The 24,520-nt window shown below is 36.0% G+C and overlaps 1 protein-coding gene across 1 annotated transcript in view; it reads right to left on the bottom strand.

Annotated features, from left to right (window-relative positions):
* Positions 1-466: 466 nt before the first annotated feature.
* Positions 467-24,520, bottom strand: part of LOC120630671 (GTP-binding protein REM 1) — a 137,093-nt gene continuing 113,039 nt past the window's right edge. Inside the window, exons 3-5 of the mRNA XM_039899941.1 lie at positions 8,875-8,960; positions 6,417-6,606; positions 467-1,230 (exon numbers count right to left, since the gene is read on the bottom strand). Of these exons, the coding sequence (XP_039755875.1) occupies positions 953-1,230; positions 6,417-6,606; positions 8,875-8,960 (554 nt within the window). The 3' untranslated portion in view covers positions 467-952. The remainder of the gene's footprint in view (positions 1,231-6,416; positions 6,607-8,874; positions 8,961-24,520) is intronic.

Raw genomic sequence — 24,520 nt, 5'->3', positions numbered from 1 at the left:
ACGGGAGAACCGTATGGATCCGCCCAGTGCCTTAAACAGCACGTCATGTAAAAAACTATGCTCTACATATGCTCTTTTGGACTGAGCTTGACGATGAATGATAGTGATAATTTTATATTATTTTGCTACCAACATAGGACCTACCTATTAATAATATTATTACTTTTATAAGTCATGAACAAAATATCTGAATTTATTTTTTTATTATTAGAAATAAAATTGGTAAGGTTTTTTTTTGAAAATAAAATCGGTAGATTGGTTAAATAGTACTAATAGATAGTCACACTAAATATAAGGGACTAATTATAAAGTGATCGTTTATTTATAATATTAATATGATTCTACACATCAAATGGTCCAGTAACATTGTATTCAAAATTCGAGGTTTATTATAATATTCTATAAATTGTATATTATAAGTACTTGGTTACTTACATAAAATTCATATAGTATTAATATTGCTGAATATGTCGTAGTTAATTATATTAAACACGAATTAGTGGGGAAAAATACTGCATTTATCACTTAAGTATATAGACTTAACCTAAACGAATATGTTTAAATTTTCTCCAAAAAATTGGCACATTACATCTAATATTAAATTACAGAGTATTCTTTGGCATTCAAAATACATTATATCCGACGCCATGTTGCTTTTTAATGACTTCCCTATCTACCACGCTCCAACCAAATACAAAATTATCATTCTTTTGCTGTTATACTGTCAAGTGATGTTTACTAAAAAAAACAAAAATTTAAACAATAATCTGAAACAAAATAAGTTTTTTTAACTTTAAGGTGTGTACTTATTGGGTGGAAATAACACAAAAATTGAAATGATTATAAAACAATGTGACGTCAGCCTTTGCCTTGCTTAAAATACTACTAATAACGAAAAACTACCCGCGTCACTGTCCAATGTTTACACAAACACGGGCCCGTCACTTTCCACTCACAGGACGTTCAAGTTCTCACAGTTTTTGAACTTCGTATCCTCTTTGCCGAAGATCCATGTCAGCATCTGCCTAGCTTTCATGCTAGCTCGTACAACCCCTCTGGATTTATACCAGTGGGCCGGCGAGGATTCCCTGCCCCCTTCTGCGGAGTATTGCTGCTGCTTCAGTCGTATTTGGTTGAGGATGCCGACCAGCAGTTCGTCTACATTGTGGTTAATTCCAACAGATACTTCGATGAACTTTGCTTTGTATGTGCAGGCGAGGCATTTGCCATCTGTGGACAAAAGTTTCATGTTAATAGAATGAAAGACAAAAATCACTTTTTTTTGGAACGAAATTCCTTATCGAACGATGCGGAGTGGTAGCCGGCAAAAAACGTCCGTAAAGAAAATGCGTAAATAAGTTTTTCATGTATCTTTGATGTGTGTTCGCTATACAGTGTTTAATATAATATTAGTCTACGTGATGACTGTTTATAGTTCGATAACTACACCGTCTGGTGGTCAAAAATTGAACCATGATATCAGTATAAGTACTTATGAATATTATTTTCTAATTTAATCTGTACCTCATCTAGAATTTGAAATTAATGTTTTTGAGCCAAAAAACGACGTTAAATTTTTCTCTTATTCTTTCCCATTCGAAACAGGCAAAGGTATATCACCGTACAGCCATGGCAACGTTGAAATTAAAACGTTCTTAATTCAAACAGGCCTAATGTTGCCACTTTGATGCGTACATTCTTTAATTGTTACGTACTCGGACTCTGTAGATTCATGTTATTTTCAGTAACAACTATTGTCAAAGTGGTTTACAAACAATATTTTAAAGAAATTATTTTAATGTTAGTGAAATAATATTGAGGTAGGAATAACTATATAAAAGGCCTCGTTGTAAAAAAACCGTTTACCATAATATTTGCATGGTAAGTTTCATCACGGATATAAATAAATAAAAATAAATATACTACGACATTACACACATCGCCACCTAGCCCCAAAGTAAGCATAGCTTGTGTTATGGGTACTAAGATGACTAATGAATATTTCTATGAATATAATACACAGCATTACTTATAATATACAGATAAACACCCAGACACTGAAAAACATTCATGTTCATCACACAAACATTTTCCAGTTGTGGGAATCGAACCCACGGCCACGACTCAGAAAGCAGGTTCGCTGCCCACTGCGCCAGTCGGCTGTCAAAAGCTGGATATAAAAGTGCAATAAAAGATAAACATATATATTTCACTTCACACACACTTTGTCTCACTTCACACTCGCGGATGTTGCTAGCTCTAAAAACTATTTCCATTTTTCCCCTTATTTTATGGAAAATGTTTAGACGAATTAATTACCGTCAAGTGACTAACCGCCTGTTCGAAAACACTACTAAAGTGGAGTGGTTTTTGATGCTCGGTTATCGTCACATGCGATAATAATCGTTTAAGGCCACCAACCTCCAATGAAGAAGTGTGATAAGTCTATGCTCTAAAACCAGCTTCTCATAAAAGAGAAGAATTCTTTGCCCATTGATGTTAATTGGCTGGTGATGATGATGATAAAGATTTCAGTTCTTCAAAAATCTGCGAAATGTAAATGCCCCTATAAATAGTCTGGGAGCGACATAAACCGAACGACGTTATAAAAGGAGCATCGTTTTTCATGAATAATGGTTTATTTATTTATATTTCGCAATTTCGCCAGGAAATTTTACCATTCAGCCTATATTCCTGTAATTGACGGCCTAATTTACGGTCACATAAATGTTTTGCGTCAGCGCACACTACCGACATTTTGTCTTTATCGGACAAACAATGTACACATAAAGTAGACACTGTAGGTACTACTACATGAATGAATGAATGGATACAAAAAAATGCATATGTACAATTTGGCAGCCTTATCGCTACATAGTGATTTCATCTACGCAACCGATGGCGTGAAATACAGCTCAAGAAGAGAGATAGGTAGTGCATATTATTGTTGATGTTGGAAAAGAGCAACTGCTGTGTTTCTTACCGGCTTCTTCACGGTAGAATCTGCCTTCCGAACCGGTGGTAGAATCACTACAAACAGACAGACTTGACGTTTCAAAAGTGCTTATAGGCCTACATGAAATAAATGAATTTTGAATTTGAATTTGAATATATATATATATATATGATATATATGTGCACTACCTACCTCTCTTCTGGAGATTATATATATATATATAATTTATATTAAACTGTAGCTGTGCTTGTGACACATATATATATATATATATATATATAGTATAAGTGTATATTTGGTATATAAGACTTTATATGTATATATTTAGTCACAAAGCATAGCTACAGTTTAATATAACGTTTCTAAGTAGAAAGTGCCAAATCGATGTTTTTTATATTGCACACGTTACAAACTTCATTAGGTCCATCTTCAGATGTATGTATATATATATATATATATATATATATACGGGTACAATCGTTTCTATCACAATTGGACCCAGTAGTTGATACTGCAATCTAGTTCAAAATTCAAATCACTGTCCAATGTTTACACAAACACGGGCCCGTCACTTTCCACTCACAGGACGTTCAAGTTCTCACAGTTTTTGAACTTCGTATCCTCTTTGCCGAAGATCTATGTCAGCATCTGCCTAGCTTTCATACTAGCTCGTACAATCTAGTTCAAAATTCAAAACTTAAAATTCATTTATTTCAAAACTGAAACTCAGTAGTTGCTCTTTTTGGACATGAACATTTACAATATTTTTTTAATCTTGCGGGAGGTAAGAGCGAAGCTGGCTGCTTCCAATCTTGTCACTAAGAAATTCAATGTATAGAAACCTTACTTTTGGCCAACATGACGATGTGTGTATTGTCGTAGTATATTTATTTATTTATAAATTTAAAAATTACGGCCATAAAGTATCCACGTGGAACATGAATGCGACACGACAAAAAGTCGTGGGATAAAGATTCGTGAGTGTTATTTTACGTTTATAATGCAGATTGGCCGTTGAAAGGATGTCTGTTCGCAAAAATTTCAACCTTATTATTCCTACCAATTGTTAAAAGTAAATTGAAAATCCGATATTTCAGCTTGATGGCTTTAAACATTCTTTGGCCCGAATTTTGAACTCTTCGATCAATAGTGTACTAGATATATATATATATATATATAATCTAATTTTCTAAAAGTAATAATGGACGAACCATGCAGATTGCGCATCTGATGGTAAGTTTCATTTTTCATAGGCATTTTTTCAATTTAAAATTTTTCTAAATTATTGGTATCATTGTTGGTAGATAAAATATGGGGTGACAATTAATCCGCCTTAGATGGCATGCAAAAAATATATATGTTCGTACTATAATAATACTATCTTAATGTGAGGAGGTTCCTCACTCTGGAGCCCTGACCGCCGGTTGCTTGGGCATTTAAAAGCCCCGCAAGCGGAGGGTAGATGTTTTTTTTTATAAATTTTTAATAGTGTTTTTTTATTTTTAAGCAATAATTTAATATTTTTAAGCAATTTTAAGAATTAAAAAAAAAAAATTAAAAAGAATAAATAATGATAATAAATAAATGCTATCTTAAATCAATCGACATTATTAAAATATATTAAATGAAATAATATATAAAAATAAATTACCCACGGAAGTGAAAAATGCGAAGTCGTTTACAATTTTCAAAGGCAAACTAAAAAATCACATAATATCTCAGTTGTAATGTTGTAATACCGCTTATGACTACACTATGGCAACGACTTCGCATTTCGCGACATACGGTTATCGAAGTTTCTGAGGGTAGATCTTTAATAATTTATATGTATACCTTAATAATAAGTTTAATAAGATTGCCAATCAAATAGTATAAGTTCAATATGATTACTCTGTAAGTGAATATACATATTATTCTTAAAGAGAAATAAATGATTCTTTAACCTGAAAATAAGAATAAAATTAAAGACTGATATCAAAATTATAAATGTCTTATCTATTCATGTCAAATTATAATAACACTGTAAATGTCAAAACTATAATATTGTGCCCGTTAAATATTGTTGGATGCTATAATCACATTTCCCAATAAGCAATTTTTTAATCTTATTTTTATTCTTTAAAATCTACAAGATTTATGTTTCTGTCGGCATGCAAGAAACATGTCCTAAAAATTGCCCCGCTGAGATTGCAGTGGAATAAAACACTAACACTAGTGGCGTAACAAAAAGAAGTTAAAAAATAAAAACACACGACGTGAGAGCTTCCACCTTTTATGGAAAAGGGGTGGAAGTAGTTTAATCAAAACTGTTGTTTACCACTTTAGGTAACTTGGGAATGAAGTTTAGAAGCACCGGACTCAATATTCAGTGTTTCTGAACTTTGTTCTTTAAAACAAAAACTTTTTGTGCTTCCCTAAAGCAATTGCTTAGCTACTTTCTAGTCTCAAAAAGCAAGAGGTGCTCAACATTTCCAATTACAAACTCGAATTATTAACGATTTCCAGTTTGCTGAGTAAAATTTATTTCAGAGTACCGTATAGATATCCCCGTGCTGCTATTACCCCGGTCGTGCCGCCACGCGCCAGAACAGTCTTTGGCGCCAACTCCACTATCCCTCGGTTATGTAAACTATATATTTTTTTTTTTTGTACCATACTTTATGCACCATCCACTTTCCACTTTTTTATCGGCTTCGTACGCTCAGGTTGCCTTTAAAAGATAACTTTTAGTGATAAGGCCGCCTTTGCACCCTAGCACTAAGTACTATTACTGTTTTCCTTGTATTTTTCCTATTGTTGTGTTGCAATAAAGTTTTTCTATTCTATTTCTATTCTAAATTCAGTCAGTCAATTGACATTAACTTTAACTCGCATAGCACTTTTCGCAAAGTTATCATCAGTAACTTAATCAGTCATCCCGAGTTTGATAGGATACTTTCTGGTACTTTATATTTATATTTTAGTAACTTCCATTTTTTAATCGGCTTTCTTAATTATATTTTAATAACTTCCATTAAATTGACGGCCGATTGGCGCAGTTTGCAGCGACCCTGCTTTCTGAGCCCAAGGCCGTGAGTTCGATTCCCACTACTGGAAAATATTTGTGTGATGAGCATGAATGTTGTTCAGTGTCTGGGTGCTTATAAGTATGTATTTTATAAGTATTTATGTATATTATTCATAAAAATATTAATCAGTCATCTAAGTACCCATAACACAAGCTACGCTTACTTTGGGGCTAGATGGCGATGTGTGTATTTTCGTCGTATATTCATTTATTTACAAACAATGACATTATTTTTTGTACTTCATATTTTCAAAACGTCACACACAGGCAATATAATTGACAATATGCAGAGGGTTGTCGAAAATATTGACGAGTGTGCAAGACTCGCATGTTATTGATAAAAGCTTTAAGCCTACGTCTGACAATTAAACCCACGTTAGACATGGCCAATACCTTGTGTAGAAACAGCCCTGCTTCTCGCCAGGTCTATCTTGTTGCCGACCAGCAAAGCAGGTCTCGACCGCAGCATATCGCAGTCTAGCAACCTGGCGAGTTCCTGCTCCGCTTTCTGGAAGGACGCCTTGTCTATCACGGAGTAGATTACCACGAAGGCATCTGGTGGCTCTGCACGATCTATTTCTTCCTGTGAAAGCATAATGCTACATTAAAAGACTAGCTTTTGCGGCTACTTAAAGTTATTTCTTCTTTCCTCTAGAACGGTACTTTTTTCTGGGAGAAAGGTAACATAAGTCTCTTTCTGTAGACCTGATAACGTGCGAAGTTTAATGAAGAAGAAGAAGAAAAAACATTTTATTGAACGTATAACATACAGAAAAAGAAACGGGAGTGTACAGTACACAATGTAGACATGCAAAGGCGGCCTTATTGCTGAGAGCAATATCTTACAGGCAATCTTTGTAGACAGGACTTAGAGCAAGAGAACGGGATGGTGCCAAGAGTGTTGATAGATAAACATAAATACCAAAATGTATAGATACAAATACATAGATAATTTAAATAAATATACGTAATATATAAATATAAAATAATCATAATATATATAAATATATAACTTCCATAATATACTGCGTGTCCCATAAAAATTGGATTATGCGGAAGATACATCACCCATCACCAATTTGATCAGTTTTAAAAAAAACCGTAGTGTGACAAAGTTTTTCGGTTTTTTTTAGTTTGTAAATTATTTCAACTCTAAATCAGTTTTTTTAACGCAGTAGCTGTAATAAAAAATACTTTTTAAATCTGATTTTTGTTAAATATTGCTGATTAGTGTACCAATGTATTATGAAAACAATTTATATAAATAACGATTTTATCTGTTTCGGAATAAAAGTTCGAATCTAGTAACTAATTTTCTTTGATTAAAACAATCTCTCGTAAGAAACATGTATGACACCGAAGTGTACCATTATTTTAATAACTTGTACACTTACCAAGGAATGCAAATTGGTATAAAACTTGCATCTGCCCCTTGTTGTTACAAAGATGCTGCCAAAAATCTACGAGAGGTGCTGAATTTTCAAAATTAATAAAAAAATTAAAAGTGTGAACATTCTAACTGTTTAACAATGAATTCGTTTCTACGTTTGCTAAACCGTTAAAACTGCTTGTATTAGCAATTTAGGTAAGAAATCAGACATCGGTTTTCATATATAAAAAAATTAGACAAAAATTTTCAGCTCAGCAGGAGATTTTAATGACTTGAACTCCCAGAATAAACAGCATCCTGTATACCCGTAAAAGCTCTCAAATCTGCATTTACATTTTCAAGTATAATGCCTTTTGCATAATTCAATGTTAGAAATATTGAATTATGCAACAATAGAAAAATGTTGCGATTCCGAATTGCGGAAAAATACTCGATACATTTTCCAATACAAAGCTTTATTCAATATTCAATCAGTGCATGCGAGTGGGCAACGGGAAACGAGCAACGGCCCGGATAAACATTGATAGCTACAGTACATTATAGCATACCTAGTATACCCTTTCTATACTCCTTTTAATTTCAATTCAATACTCCACTGGTTTGCAAACTTATTTTATTTAAAACGCACACTATTTATAAAATAACTTATCAAATATACCTCATAAAAGTTACAGTTGATTGTGCAACAAGTGCATAAATCAAAAATACCTACTAATATTTTAAATGTGAATGTAAGTTTGTTTGTTACGCTTTCACACGACAACTACTAAACTGATCTTCATAAAATTTTTGGAGGTATTAGAAGTAACATAGTATACTTTCATTACAAAAATTACGTAAGATAAAAAAAAGTTTGTGAAAAAATCTCAAAATCTAGAAGACTATGCAGCAGTACGCCGCCTCCCAAAATTACGCGGGCGAAGCCGCAGGGCACATCTACTGTAGTACCTTATAAAAGTTAAAGTTAATTGTGCAACAAGTGCATAAAACAATTCATTCTATGGGTGTTATATCCTCCGAGACGAATTTGAAGGTAGCTAATTAAGGCGTGGATAATTTAATTTTTCGACTAAGTTACACAGTCTGCTTTGCGAGCATATTTGTTCGAGGACTAGGATGCCGTTCACGGGTCAGGTCAAAAGTTGGGTTCATTTCTAATAACGAAATACTAAGGCAAAATTACTCATGTAATGTTAAAAACTTCATTTTTCATTGCTGTGGACTTAGTGATATTATAGAACAAAAAATGTAAGAAAAAAGAATACTTAAAAAAAGCGACAAACTTATATCCCTCTCAAAAAAGAAAAAAGAAAAGAACCCTGAGTCCCCCAGTGTACAGTCAATTGTAAGAATTTACTTTATGCACTGGGTCATTAAATACAATTTATAGTTATATAGTATGACATACCTATAGCATAAACAACATTTAAGTCAAAAAAAAGAAAAGAAAAATTAAATTACCTTTGTGCTTGTGCAGTTTACAAAATATAACTCTGACTCTTCGCCGTTCAGCAATATAGACACCTTCTGTTCTGAACTGTCGACATCTGTAAAGGAATCATTATGTTATTAACAGAAAATTGGCATTAGCACTCAACAGAAAACCTATGCATCCTAGTGCGAGCGCTTACGGGGCACTGTGGGCTTAACAGACACATGTTCAACCTAAAGCTGCAGGTCACAGATCTATGTAGACTCTGTAAGGAGGCTGCGGAGACGCCGCTGCATTTGTAGGCCCATAGGTGTCACTTTTGATGCGTACATTACATGAGAATTACACGGTAGTGAGATGATGGTGATAACCATATTCGTAAACTTAAAACTAAAGCTACGAGGGTCCTCAACGCGTCCTGTTCTAAGAAGAAGCCCACAATAAGCTTAGCCGGGTGTTTTTAATTTTTTTTTATTACCATCTCACATTGTCATTTAGAATTATTAGAAGAGCAACCTGGTTAGAGCAATAATTAACGCCCAAGCTTTTTTATCGATTACGCATTACGTTCTTTATACTATAATAGGACTTTTCGTAGTATATAATAGTAGTATATGTCGTAGTATTTATTTGGTTATGTAAAAGTCATCTAATAGTTATTTTAGTCTTACCGGAAGACTGTGACGTCTTCGTTCGTTCCCCGCACGCAACTCTTACTTTTCGGAGTTATGCGCATTGCAAGAAATTAAATATCTCTAACGGTAAAGGTAAACACCATGTAAACCAAAAACTAAAAACCACCAAACACTAAACTAATCGCTGTAAAGGTCAACCCAGCGTGGAATGATGCCAAGCTGGCTGCATTGAACAGCCAGGCAGATACTTTGCGCAAAAAATGAGCCAGCTCTTCTGTCACTAGATGAGGTAATGGTTGATAACAAAGGTGATGAATTTTGCGACTAACCACTTTACAGCATTTGTAGAAATTTATAACGACCTTATTACAAATTTCAATAAAACCATTTCCGAAACCAATTTCACATTTAACTACAATAGTAGTACTTTAATTTGCGGTTATAACCACTAACCACGCATGTACTCAATATACTTAATTATTGAATTAACGGATTTATGGTTTGTTCCTACTACGTCATACACGTTCACAGATTAATCTAATTTTCCAAAATATTGACATTAATGGCTTCAATCTATGTAATTAATTGGTGTTGTATTGATGGTTAAGATTGATGGGCTGTTTTGAAATTAATTCATTGCAATAGTGGCTGTTCATAAAGCATCTACAGACGAACCAACATGATGTTTTCTGTAGATGTGTCTTTTACTTAATTGGTTGCCTGGAAGCAGTGCTGTGTAGCTATAAGCCATTGTTGTTTTTCTGTTTTCTGAGTTTTTTGGTGGTGCACGGTAAAAGTTTATTCGTTCATTTATTCATTCGTCATCTACGTCGAAAGATTAATCTAATTTTCTAAAATATTGACATTAATGACTTCAATGTATGTAATTTATAGTTGTTATATTGATGGCTAAGAGCATGTGCTGGTTTGACAATAATTCATTGCAAAATTAGTTGTTCATAAAGCGTCTACAAACAAACCAACATGATGGTTTTTATGTATATGTGTCTTTTACGCAGCTGATTGCCTGGAACAGATCGCAGTGTAGTAATAAACCATTGTTGTTTTTCTGTTTCATGAGTTTTTTTGTTGTAGTTCATTTATTTCAGTTTAGGTTATTATGGAGCCGATATCTTTTGACCAGGTGCCAGTTTAGCAAATACAGCTCCAAAATAGCGAACTAGCAATCAAATCTGAGACCTCCCGATTTAAAGGCTATAGCTACAAAAGAGCCGTATTCTTGCCAGCTTTTTCTCGGTAGAATCTGCCTTCCGAACCGGTGGTAGAGTCACTACAAACAGACATACTGACGTGATGACGTTTTAAAAGTGCTTATATTAGTCCTACGTGAAAAAAATGAATTTAGAATTTTAGAGGATTTGAAATATAAAAACGCAGGATAGTGTTCAAAAGCATAATGAATAATTCTTCAACCACAAATAAAATTCCTTATACGGTTTATTCTTACAACCTACCTCATGTTGGAGTTGCAAGTTGGCACGTCTATAGAAGCTAATTACCATTCCAGTTGATTAATCGAGGCTGGTCTGCCATTATTTTTGATTCATTATGGTTTGCCTGACTAATACGGGAAAACCCATTATTAGGTGAAAGGTCGAGCAAATATTGCTCAAGTGCACTAACAATAAACTCAAGCTCGTAACAATAAACATCGATCTTCTTTTTTTATAGTAACTAGCGACCCGCCTCGGCTTCACACGGGAAGTGTATTTAATGTGAATTTGTTTAGCGGGAGTTACAATGTTACGCCCGTCTCCCGCCCTGCCTGCGTTTTTTAAATCTATGGTATCCAAATCATCTAAGATAACTTTAATAAACTAGCTCTTTACCACAATCTCACCTGATGGAAAGTGTGGATGTGGCCTGGTAACAAAGGACGGTATAGAATGTCTCGAAGTAAGTACTCGTACGTCATAATTTTTGTGTCTCAATGTACTTAATATGGATTTTTTGAAAAGTAGATCGAAACTGCAATGTTTCCTACTAGATGGCGCTACAGTGGCTACAAGACTGAAATAAACGAATATACTAATTTAGGCATCGGCGGTATGACGGCTGTAGCCAGACTCGTGGGTTCAACTCCTATTGGTTCCAAAATAACTATATGCATTTTAAAATTTAAAAAACGGGACGTGCCTAGAAGATGTTGATTCGGATGTTATTTGACGGCCGATTGGCGCAGTTTGCAGCGACCCTGCTCTATGAGTTCAAGGCCGTGAGTTCGATTCCCACTACTGGAAAATGAGCATGAATGTTTTTCAGTGTCTGGGTTTTATATGTATATTCTAAGTATTTTTGTTTATTACTACGAATATTTCCTAAGGTTTACTATAGTATATATAGTACATGCAATAAAGTGTTTCTTCTCCTTTTTTTTCTTTTACTAAATTATGAAAAAGTTGTGAAAAAAAGAAGATAAAATTTAAACTGCATAAAAGCGGAAAATTACGATTTTTTTATTTAAAAAGGAATAATTCATTAAACCATTACAAAGCATTAGTACGTAGGTAAGAAGAAATACGCGTAATTAAAACCATTTCGACCCTTTGTCTCATTATAATAACGTAGGGGAGAGTTCCAACCGATAATTTTTCACCCTCATTTGAATTCCTACAAAGGAAGGAGGTGGCTGGTCAAAATGTTGCCGGACGGGAATTTAATGAGTCTTTCTTTTATTTTTTTTAGTCATTCCCATGCTGGAAGAGCCCCCCCCCCCTCATAGTTTGACCCCTTAACCACAGCGTCCATCTTGTCTTTGCGGAGCGTTCAAGATTGCATCCAGTGAAAGAAGAATAACAAGAAGAGCGTTTTTCCGAGCAAGAAGTTTTCTGCCTGCCTTGCTCGTCAAATTTACCACACAGTTCAATATTAAGCTCAATCGACGGAGGTAGTATTACGCGGTCGTAACTTTGGATGCCACCTTATAATCAATTCCAGTACGGTGGCCATCGACTACGCCATTTCGTTAAATATAAGATCTTTGTTAATAATTCAGGTTTTTAAAGTCTGTATAGGTACCCACTTGTTTTCAGCTTTTATTTTTTACAGTTTAAGATTTCTATAAAAATTTCATTTTTCCGGGTTTCACTTTTTGAACTTTTATTTTGTTACATCGTTGATTTTAGCCAACAATTTTTCGAAGTACTTGAATGTCTTACAAAAGTATACCATGATGTTGCTAAAACGGAGAGTTTTTAATGGGCTTGCTCTTATTCAATGTAAGCGAAAGAAACTTCTTATCTTGCAGGCAGAAGCGAAAATATTTTCAACTAGACTACCAAAAGTTGAACGTTAACAAAGGAAATTAATAGAGGTGATATCCATCTCATCATCTGTTTAAGGGAACCTAGAGGTGATATGATCCAAGAATTTAAAAAGAAATCAAATAAAAGTATTATATTTTACATTCAATTATATTTGATAGGGTTTCCATGACGGCCTCCTGGTGCAGTGGGCAGCGACCCTAGTTTCTGAGTGTTTGGGTGTTTATCTGTATATTATGTATGAATGAAGAATGAATTATTATACTTTTATTGTACACCACAAAAAGTACATAAAAAAAGATTGTAAGTTACATTCTTTTGAAATATTATATTATATTGTGTAATTGGCGATTTAATTTGTACCTACTGGTTATTAATAATGGTAATAAAAATAAATACAGAGTTAGCAATGATGAATGCCTTCCCAGTCGATTTTTTTTTAATTGCTCTTTACTCTGGTCAAGGATCTACTTATTTATATATAATACATGTTGGTAGTCATTTAGCAGTGCTACCATTTGATTTAGCAACGGCTTGTATTATTGCATAAGATAAAAAATTTTTATCTGTATTTTTCATTTGTGAGAAGGTTTCGTAAATTGCTTCTCGTGATATCGTGCTCTGTTTTTGACGCCTTATCTTGACGTTGAAATCGTGGGCATGGTGGGCGTGGTAATGGCATGTACCTACCACATCTTCGATCACTCCAGGCTCACGTTCGCACCAGGGATAGAAAAAAAAGTTAGTTACACAGAATTTACGAGAGTAAGGTCAATTTTTTTCCGCGGAAGCAAGTTTGTTCTTTGTTTGCTGTACTGCGGCAGAGGGGAATGTTCCGTAAATGTTCCAATCCCCCCCAGAGAACTCAAACAGCGCCTGAGATTTTCATTAAATCTTTGAATGTCTCGTAATGAACACACACTTGTAATTTTCCAGATCCTCTCTGATTGGACTAATTCAATCCCCAACCCTTGAATATTCGCATTAATTTCACCTTTGAACCCGTATGGTATTATTTCTCTTAATTAAGAATTTTTGGGGAATAAAATCAACATTCGCATACCTTTTGTCGGCGGCTTCACGAACGTAAAACTACCTTTTTATTGATAATTTTATTTATTTGTATTTTTTTATTAATATGTTTTATCTAGTTATATATCTTTTTAAATAATTAACCGACTTACAAAATAGGAGGAAGCCCCTCAATTCAGTATAATTATATGTATATTATAAGTATTTATGTATATTATTCATAAAAATATTCATCAGTCATCTCACTACCCATAACACAAGCTACGCTTACTTTGGGGATAGATGGCGATGTGTGCGTTGTCTCAGATCTTTGGCATTTATAAACTGCTTTGATATTTTTTTTTGTTTGAGATTATATACTACTCATGTGGTCCCATTTTCATTAGGTTAGATCTGTTTAAGGAAACCTAGAGTAATTGAACTCTACAAATATTATGGGGAAACCTATAGCGATTTGAGTAATTTTAAAGGAACTTGAGCATTTGCTATTGAAAAGCACCATTTGGTCGAGTGGAACTGATGATGAAGGCCACCGGAGGCCAACGGAGGCCACTGAAACTTCACAATAATAAGTATTACATTGGCTTCGATTACGGTATACAGTAGGGAAGCAATTTATGCTCGTAACAAGGAAAGAGCTTATAGATTGATAGATAGATCTTTATTTGCATAATACACACTTTTTTTTTTTTTTTCTTTTTATATACTACGACAATACACACATCGCCATCTAGTCCCAAAGTAAGCGTAGCTTGTGTTATGGGTACTAAGATAACCGATTAATTATTTTTATATATAATATACATAAATACTTATAATATATAGATAAACACCCAGACACTGAAAAACATTCATGTTCATAACACAAATATTGTCCAGTTGTGGGAATTGAACCCACGGTCTTGGATTCAGAAAGTAGGGTCGCTGCCCACTGCGCCAATCGGCCGTCAATCAAGTTTACATAGATGCCATTTAAATATCAATTACGCAGTCACAGTGTATTGCCATTAGCTGGCGTGCAAATATTGCAAACCATTGGTTGCAATTAACACAGAATCAATTTAAAACATGCAATTTTAACAAAGCGGATGGTGAAGTGCCGTGAGAACTCCTCTAGCATTAATCGCGGCTTCGGGAAAAGCAATATTTTGCAGAAGGTTATGAGCAATTGACATTCGGCTATGTAGCTTAGATATGACTGAAAAACCACCGACTGAAAAGCGTGGAAAAAAGTTTTTTGAGAAAAAAGAACCGATGTTATACAACTAAAAAACAAGAAGACATTTTTAAGTCGGTGCAAAGTAATGTAGCAAATTACTGGTACTTTTCATGCTAGTATATAACAAGGTTTAATTCATAAATAATTCATATACTACGACAACGCACACATCGCCATCTAGCCCCAGAGTAAGCGTAGCTTATTTTATGAGTACTGTACATAAATACTTATAATATACATATAAACCCCCAGACACTGAAAACCATTCATTCTCGTCACACAAACATTTTCCGGCTGTGGGAATCAAACCCACGGCCTTTTGACTCAGAAAGCAGGGTCGCTGGAAACTACGCCAATCGGCCGTCCAAGTATATGATCTATACATAGTAACTAACAAAACTAACTAAACTATATAACTATAGTTACTAACATAACTACTTCTATACGGAAAGTCCATACCATAAGTCAATGCATTAAAGGTAAACAAATATGGCGTCAGTTCGCGTTGGTCAAATTTGCCAAGTGATGGAAACATTGACAGAGTGGGATCTCGTGATCTGCAATCTAGAGCAACGAGGCAATTTAAACATAGAGATCCGATTAACCGTATCATATACCTCAGTCGCACCGTAACAAACTTCTAATCATATTGTGGACGTCTATCAGATCTGTGCCAACTCTCTTTTGTTGATGGTACTGTAACTGATATAAATTCAAATTCAAAAATGTTTTATTCATGTAGACCTTATCACAGGCACTTATAAAGCATCCATTCTTGACGTTTGACGGCCAACTGGCGCAGTGGGCAGCGAACCTGCTTTCTGAGTCGTGGCCGTGGGTTCGATTCCCACAAATGGAAAATGTTTGTGTATGAACATGAATGTTTTTCAGTGTCTGTGTGTTTATCTGTATATTATAAGTATTTATGTGTATTACATTCATAACAATATTCATCAGCTGTCTTAGTACCCATAACACAAGCTACGCTTACTTTGGGGCTAGGTGGCAATGTGTGTACTGTCATAATATATTTATTTATTTATTTATTATACATTTAACATGTTAACACTAATGTAAGGTGGTTGTGATACCTGCATTTGTCAACTTAAAACTAAAGCTAGGAGGGTTTCAAACGCGCCCTGGTCTAAAAAGAGCCCACAACATACTTAGCCAGGTTTTTTTGCTATCACCATCTCACAGTCGAGTTAATATTTAGCTATGAAGCAATTCATACCCAAGCTTTTTTATCATTCAAGTGTCATAGTAGCAGGCCGAGACTGAGAAACATAACTAGCTACGTATCATAAATGCGTATAATCTTCCACATACGCGATAATGATACGCGTCAGCGATACGCATACAGTCATCGTATCGGACAAATGATACAAAACTAGACAAGGCATAACGCAACGCAAGGTACATAACATAGTGTTTTTTGCCCTGTATAAAATTTATGAAAAATTATATAACCTAAGGGTGGAAAGATGGCGGTAGAAATTACATAATGAGCTTTCGTTCAAGTAATCATGCCGATTTTATTATTTTCATTGCAAAAGTAGTCAAACTCAAATGGGGTAAATATTAAAAGGGTTTATTTGCACACGTAAAAGCGGTTATAATTTTTAATTCGGTCGACTAAGCATGTTCCGAGTTCAATTCATAAGTCGGGCCATATCAAAATTTAAGTACATCTCCGTGGGCGTTTGCATTATCAGAAAATATATTATAGAAATAATGTTGTCCAGTCCGTGCCCCGGAGAGCACGTTAAGATGTGCACGTGAAGACTGAACAATTGTAATAAGTAAAAATTGGTTGTCTGTTAAGTCGGCTTACTGACGATAGTTGAACGTGACAACGTCGTAAGAAAATACTGATGGAATGGTTGCATTTTTCAAAATAAAAATTTTAATTTTTTTTGTTTGATAGATATTATCGTTGCTATAAACAATTGACACCACATTCACTTTTCACTGAACTTCATCCTTGCCGAAGACACGTAAATGTATTATTGTATAGAAGCTGTCCACGCGGACGCATCGCTCACTCAAGTAGGAGAGAGACATGTCGAACGCGGAGGCCGACTGTGCCTCTTTGTCGCTCGTTCCGCGCTCTCGCTTGCACTTCAAGCCTTGAATGGAACGCCTCAGAGCGAGGTAACGCCATGTTTTTTCGTGCGTGCAGCCGGCTCCATCGAATTATAAGACGTTGTCACGTCAAAAAAGAGGGTTATTGAAGTCCATCCACCAGTCAGAAGTGGGATGAAAAACAGATTTTTTGTTTTTTTTATATTTATTCAATCTAATAACTAAGGCAGGCACGCTTTTGACGATGATAATACAAATCTTCTATCCTTAGTTTTTGTCGAACTCCCTGGCGTAGCGGTGAGCGCTGACGGTTTTTAAATTGTAGGTCTTGGGTTCGATTCTCGGCAGGGGAGATTTGGAAATTAAGATACGAAATAATATTTCCGAATGTGTGTGTGTCTGGTCTGGTGGGAGGCATCGGAGTTACCACCTTACCGACCGAAAGACGTGCCGCTAAGCGAGTTTGCGTTCCGGTATGATGTCACGTAGAAACCGATTAGGGGTAGGTATAGGTTAAATATAACAGTAATACTCCCTCACAGGTTAGCCCGCTTCCATCTTAAACTGCATCATCACTTAGCATAAGATAAGATTGCAGTCAAGGCCTAGCTTGTAGTGTTATAAAAAAAAACAAAAGTTATTGTCAGAAACAATAAACAGTACCAGCCCACTACAGGGCACGGGTTTCCTCCCACAATGAAAGGGTTTAGGCCGTAGTCCACCACGCTGGCCCATTGCGGATTGGTGGACCTTGGTGAAAACAATGCATATTTTGATAAAATTTCGACGTTATGCCACGTTTATTTATAATGCTTGAATTGTCTCGCAATCATTTACTTAATAAAAAAGCGATCATTGCATTGAATGGATCCTTAAATGAATGACAAGTTTTTAATATGATTCCAATACTTAATAACCCATTTATTTCCAATAAAACCCGTCCAATTACCTTCAATATATCAATTGATGTTCCCCAGTGAGAACAATATGGCATTGAATGGGCAATAAAAGTGCGATTCACTCTGATAAAGTCTAGGTAACACATCAATTTTATTACCGTCCTAAAAGATAGGAATCTTACCCGTACGATTGAATCCCACAGGGGTTACATTATACCATTTTTAAGCAAGCAAAAGCAAGTATAAGGAACGCGTACAACGGACAGCTCAGGCCAACTGAGTACGGAGACAGGCCCAGGAGCTGAATACACAAGAAGGGCAGTAGAAGATTACAGAGGGAGTAAAAAAGCTACTTTATTTTAAAATTTTTTTAAGGGTTAAAACATATATGGTTTTAAATAAAATACCTCTCAAAGCGTCTTTTTGAATAACTGTCAAGAAGAATAGGCAAGTAAATTTTACGTCTTACCAAACTTACACGGACGAAGTCGCGGGACCCGCTAGTCTCAAATGAAGACGCCACGTGATAATCAATGAATGCAACTTTGTTTTTGTGAAAGTTAATGTTTGGTGTATTTAATGATGTAGAGGCGGATTATAAGTAGAGAGAAGAATATGGTAATTTTCTAGTCACTTTTTTTGTTTTAATATATAAATGACTTTTGAAATGACGGTGGGTTGCATATGTACAAACAAATAGAATATGTTTGAATTATGTTTTGCTGAGCCCAGACAAAACGGGTTGTAAGAAAATACTTCAAGCTGACTCTTAAAGAAAATACAGTTGGTTATTCATTATTTTTCACCGAAGAGTCTTCAAATATATAAAACTTTTTTTTATATAAGAAATTGATAACGTCCAGCTATAATACTTCGTCATATCAACCCATTGCCGTACTACTACAGGGTACGGGTCTCCTCCCACAATGAGAAGGGGTTAACGCCGTACTCCACTACGATGGCTCAGTGCGGAATGGCGGACTTCGCACACCTTTGAGAACATTATGGAGAACTCTCAAGTATGCAGGTTTTCTCACGATGTTTACCTTCACCGTTGAAGTAAGTGAGTTTCAATTTCTTAAAACGCACATAACTTAGAAAAATTAGAGGTACGTGCTGGGATTCGAACACGCTCCACCGGAAATGAAGTCGAAGTCCTCCCCACTGGGTTATCACCGCTTCCAATAATAATTATTAGACTGTAACCTTTCGTGAAAAGTTTATCTGATCTAATGTGACCTTAACTTAATGTGAAGGCCAAGAGTAGCGTGTCCAGTAACCTTTAGTTGTAAAAGTGGCTTTCCACTAGCCTCCCTATCAATGTGAGTTCTGAGATTTTTTAATTGATAGGTTCTAGGTTCCATCCACGACAATGGTAATTTGGGAATCTATTATTTCAGAGTTACATTTGTCTGGCCTTTTTTTTTGTCTTGTTGGAAAAGCTTTATGTCTACCTCTGTCCTTTTGGGCAGGACAGAGGTTATGGGTCCCTCTTGTTGGCTTTAGTAGACGTCCGGGGAACCCGTTTTATACTTCAGAGACGTCTACCAACCGCACCAACCGATTGCCAGGGCTACTACGCTACGGAACAAGGGATCAGGACAGCTAGACCCTCCTCAGACCGTAGGGAGACTCATATCGTGACGGTTAGCTAATCTTTGTTTGGCCTGCCGTACCGGCAGTACATCAATCTTCTAAGTCGTGCACTCTTGACAGAGTGGTCGTGGCTGCCGTGAATTAAATGGCGTCAGGCTTTATTTGATCGCACGGTTTCCCGCGCGAGTCGTCCCCACGTTTGGCTGTTGGTACTGTCCGTCAGTTGCTGGGTCTTCACCGTATCTGTCCATCCAGTAGGTGACCCCCTCTAGTAATTTTTCCTGCAACCTGTCTTTGTACCACTAATCGATTAATCGACCCCGCATCCCTTAAGATGTGGCCAAAAAGCAATCTTTATGAAAATTCAAGTGTGTCTATTTTTAGTGGTTTTTAATAAATCCACTGTGGATCACAAATATGTATAGACACCTTCTTATGTTACCGTGACTTGAATGCCATTAATACATTAGGAAATCAGTGTGTGATTTTCTATCATAATGCTGAATAAAAAATAGCGTCGGTTTACGGTATGCGCTGCGTAGCAAATTTGAATTGCTGTAGCACGCAGATATGGCATACATATAGAGCCCTGCCTCTAGAATGCCAGTGTTTCATGTCGATCCTTGAGAGTATTTCGTATCTTCAGCATCACAAATACGGATTGAAATTAATTTTTAAATTATTTTCGAAATAAAATGCGTTATTGTCGTTCATTTAAAAGAGATATTTTTGATCTAGTTAAAACTAAGTTAGGTTTTATAGACAGCACATGCGGGTAACGCAGCTCGGTACCGCTTTACAAATTTACCATTGTTTCACCCCAAAATCTTATTTGTCAGGAATCAATGTTTGTAAATGCACCGTCGGGGAGAGTCTTTCCTTTATATTTTATTGCCATTGCTTTTTATTTTATAATTTAAATGTATTCATTTTAATTTTTCATTGTAGTATCGATTTAATTATCCATTTTATTTAACCATCTGCCATTTTATATATTTTTATTCCTATAGGTTTCCTGAAATAAATGAATATTAATTTAATTTAATTAATTGCTTTTTCCGTAACCAAAAATCACTTAACGCGGCAAAAGAATTCTTCACTTTAAAGAGAATCTTCGTACATCTTTAGTGGCAAATATGCTTTAAGGGTAAACTTGGTGTAAATTAAGTTTCCGACGGTTTCCGTTGATCTATATGGGATACGCTTATGAATTAACACACTCTTAACGTTGTTACTGAGTTTGAGTAAGTCCTTTGGAGAACGCCGAGCGTTGAGACATAAACTTTCACGGAGTTTGCATTAGTTTCTGTTGGTAATGGGATTTTGTGTAGGCCCTTTTATGATAGTTCAAAATCCTATAAAATGTAACTAACGTCCGTTCTCTAACGAGGCACAAGGCAATGCCTAAGTGAGTAACACCTCATTAAAGAAGATTCCTAGGCATAAATTTACCTTTCACCAATCGATTTTCACAAGTCAACTCATATAACCTAACTTGTCTATGGTTCTCGCACAAGGTGTGGTATTTTGTGTTTGTATTATCATATTTTTCCTTTTTCGTATACAATTAAGGTTGTGTTACTTAACACTATTCCCATCGTAGGCCGTCAACGAAACCGTCACGGTGTCTATTTTTGTGAAAATCATCACAATTCATTCAGGTCACAATCGAACGTACTTGTATAACATACGAACGCCAATCGGAGAAGTCCATCACAAGTTGACACCGTAGGCTTTGTTATATTGATGTGGGAAAAAGCAAGAACTGCTAAGTATCCAAAGTTCACTATTAATCAAACGAATTCGATGCATTCCCAAACATTCTACAGCGAGTGCGAGAGATGCGTGATATTTTTTGTTTGAAAGGTGAATTCGTCGGGAGTGCTTTTGATGAAAATCAATCCGGCGCCGGCACAAAATGGTGGACTACATGTTTTTTCACAATTCCCTTAATTTGAGTACCAACTGAAAGGCAAAATATGTTTTGATTGTTTTCACTATGACACTTTCAAATCCAAGATGGCCTACATCACAAAATGACAAATTAAATAATTTTTAACAACGCCTTCAAATGAAAGCCTTTATTACTAGAATACTATCATACCCTATGACAAAATTCAAATCCCCACCAAAACCACAAAATGACGAACTTCATGTTTTTTTTTTATAACTCCCTCAATATGGGTATCAAATATTTAAAAAATAAATTTATATATAGATACTATTAACCTGTTTGTGTGTAAATCATCACTATTCATGAAGGCTACAACCGAACGTACTCGTATAACATACGAACCCCAATCGGCCAAGTCCATCACAAGTTGAGCCTACAGGGCTTTATTAGATTGATGTGGGAAAAAGCGGCGGCCGCTAGATTCAATTTATACAAGTAAATTGCCACATAGTCCCGCGGGAGGCTAAATAACCCAGTTCGCATAGTTTCACTAACTTTCACACTATATTTTTAGTGTAGTAGTGTTGTAGTTTCTTTTTTTCACTGACAATATCGAATGCGTTTAGACCAGCTTTTGGCGTGGCAAAACATAATCAACATCGTCATAAATAGGTATTTTGTAGGGCGTTCTAAAATCGAAACTGGGCCGTTTGTTTCCAGCGGCTCCCAGCGTCTCGTTTGATGTCGTCTTCTACCCTTGTTGGGGGACCAGTTGGAACACCAACGCTGCGTTTAACGGTGCAGGGTCGCCATTCTAGTACCTTGGGACCCCAAGGTATATCGGCTCTCCGAGCTATATGCCGCGCCTATTGCCACTTCAGCTTCGTGGCGTTAGGCTGAAATCCTTAAATATCATTTTCATCCATTGGGAGTAGGTTAATGAAGGAGTCTAAGATGATAGCTAACCTTTTAGTGCCATATTAAACCCATCCACTAACCAGTTTCTACCAGTTCGAACTGGAATGTTAAATTGCTTTGCGGCACGTCTCTATGCGTAATGTAATAAGTAACCACGGCGGAAATTTAGAAAATATAAATTCTTGTTGATCGAACTTGGGTTGGATCGATTAAGTCACGATACACAAGCCTGTAGACCTATGCACACCTGTATAAATTCAAACAAGCGTTTCAATAGATAAACGCGCGTGTGTGTAGTGATACAGACGCGATGAAAACGCTCGTGTGTATCGATAGAAACGCGCTGGCATATTGCATTTTTGCAGAACCACGCCAACAGAAGCAAGATGGCGTCAATCGGTCGCTAGTGACATGATTGACGCGTTAACATTTTGACTCACAATTGCGCCCAAAAAAAAATATCATATGATCCTATATGATATTTTTTTTGATCGTGTCATATTTTTTTCTATGCAATATTCGTCGTCATGTTGACTTTATAATTAATAATTGATAAACAATTATTCATCGCAAAGTCAACATCTCCTGAGGATGCTCCGGTTTCGGAGCGAAACGTGCGTAATGGGTACATTGCCGAGGATCTGTTTGGTGTGGAGTATACGGATTGAAGAAATTATAAATTACACCACACAGATTCTCCTGCTGTTCGCGGAGTATAGCAAATTAAGCTTAATTTTCATAATACTGCTAGATATGCGATCAGCCTTAAGGAGGTGCGTGGATGTAATCTAGAATATAAGACCCACGCAAACTTCCAATAGCTGGACACTAATGGTTTTACTGACACTTATTATTAGGGTGGGGTCACTTAGTTACGAGAGCTTGAAGTTGCACTCTGAGGAACGTAGGAGATCCTTCATTATCAGTCTTATTATTTCCGATGGCAATGACCTGCGTGTTCAGAAGTATATACTGCGGGCCAGAGAACGTGGGGGATGACAGATTGCTAGGTCAGAATATCCTTATGAACGTACTACCATCCATCCAGCTTTATGAGAAATACCGTTTGAGGCTTTTTTATTCCACTACAAGTTAGCCCTTAACTGCAATCTCACCTGATTAGTGAGCAGTCTAAGATGGTAGAGGACTATCGTGTTGGGGATATGACGGTCGGAAGTCATATCTCTAATAGGTTTCTACGTAACATCGTACCAAAATGCTTGGCGGCACGTCTGTGGCGGTCCATGATCCCAAAAACCTCTAGCCAGACAAGAAAAGCTCTGGGCAAGTCTAATTTTCCACTTTACGCAGTAATCTTTGCAAGTTTTGTGCTCCAAATTGTAGACGAGCTTATAGTTAGGTTGGTTATCAGTTATGTCCAATATCGAGATAATCCAGTTATATAAACGAATAAATAAATAATAAATAAATAAATATACTACGACAATACACACATCACCATCTAAAAAAGTAAGCTTAGCTTGTGTTATGGGTACTAAGATAGCTATTGAATATCTTTACGAATATAATACATATAAATACTTATAATATACAGATAAATACCCAGACACTGAAAAACAATCATGTTCATCACACAAACATTTTCCAGTTGTGGGAATCGAACCCACGGCCTTGGACTCAGAAAGCAGGGTCGCTGCCCACTGCGCCAGTCGGCCGTCAAATATATAGACGTATTCTGATGCTAATGACGATGACTATGACCAAGGCCTCAAGAAAGAAAGAAGGCCATATACCCCTCACGCAGATCCGCTGTCACAAAAAGCTCTTCTACTACTGAAAATGACTTCTTTTATCTGTGCAATTTGGCCAAGCTACCCTCACTTAAAGGCGGCATAAAGTTTTAGTCTACGCACGTTTCGCCCCAGTCCGAAGTCCCGACACCGGATGATCCCGAGCACACGACAGGAATACATCGTCATACAACTCTAATTTAGTTGTGAGTTCGCGCGTGCTCTGTTTAGACAGAGCGTCCATATTAGTATGGACGCTCGCAATTGATGGGGTGATATCGAGCATTGTGACACTGTAACTTTAAGTTAAAATGGAACTTATACTCCTCGTTGTAAAGTTTAAAATGAATTATGATAACAAC

The sequence above is a fragment of the Pararge aegeria genome, chromosome 16 (assembly GCF_905163445.1).
Source record: "Pararge aegeria chromosome 16, ilParAegt1.1, whole genome shotgun sequence".
NCBI classification, from domain to species: Eukaryota; Metazoa; Arthropoda; class Insecta; order Lepidoptera; family Nymphalidae; genus Pararge; species Pararge aegeria.
This window is presented reverse-complemented; position numbering and strand designations above follow the sequence as displayed.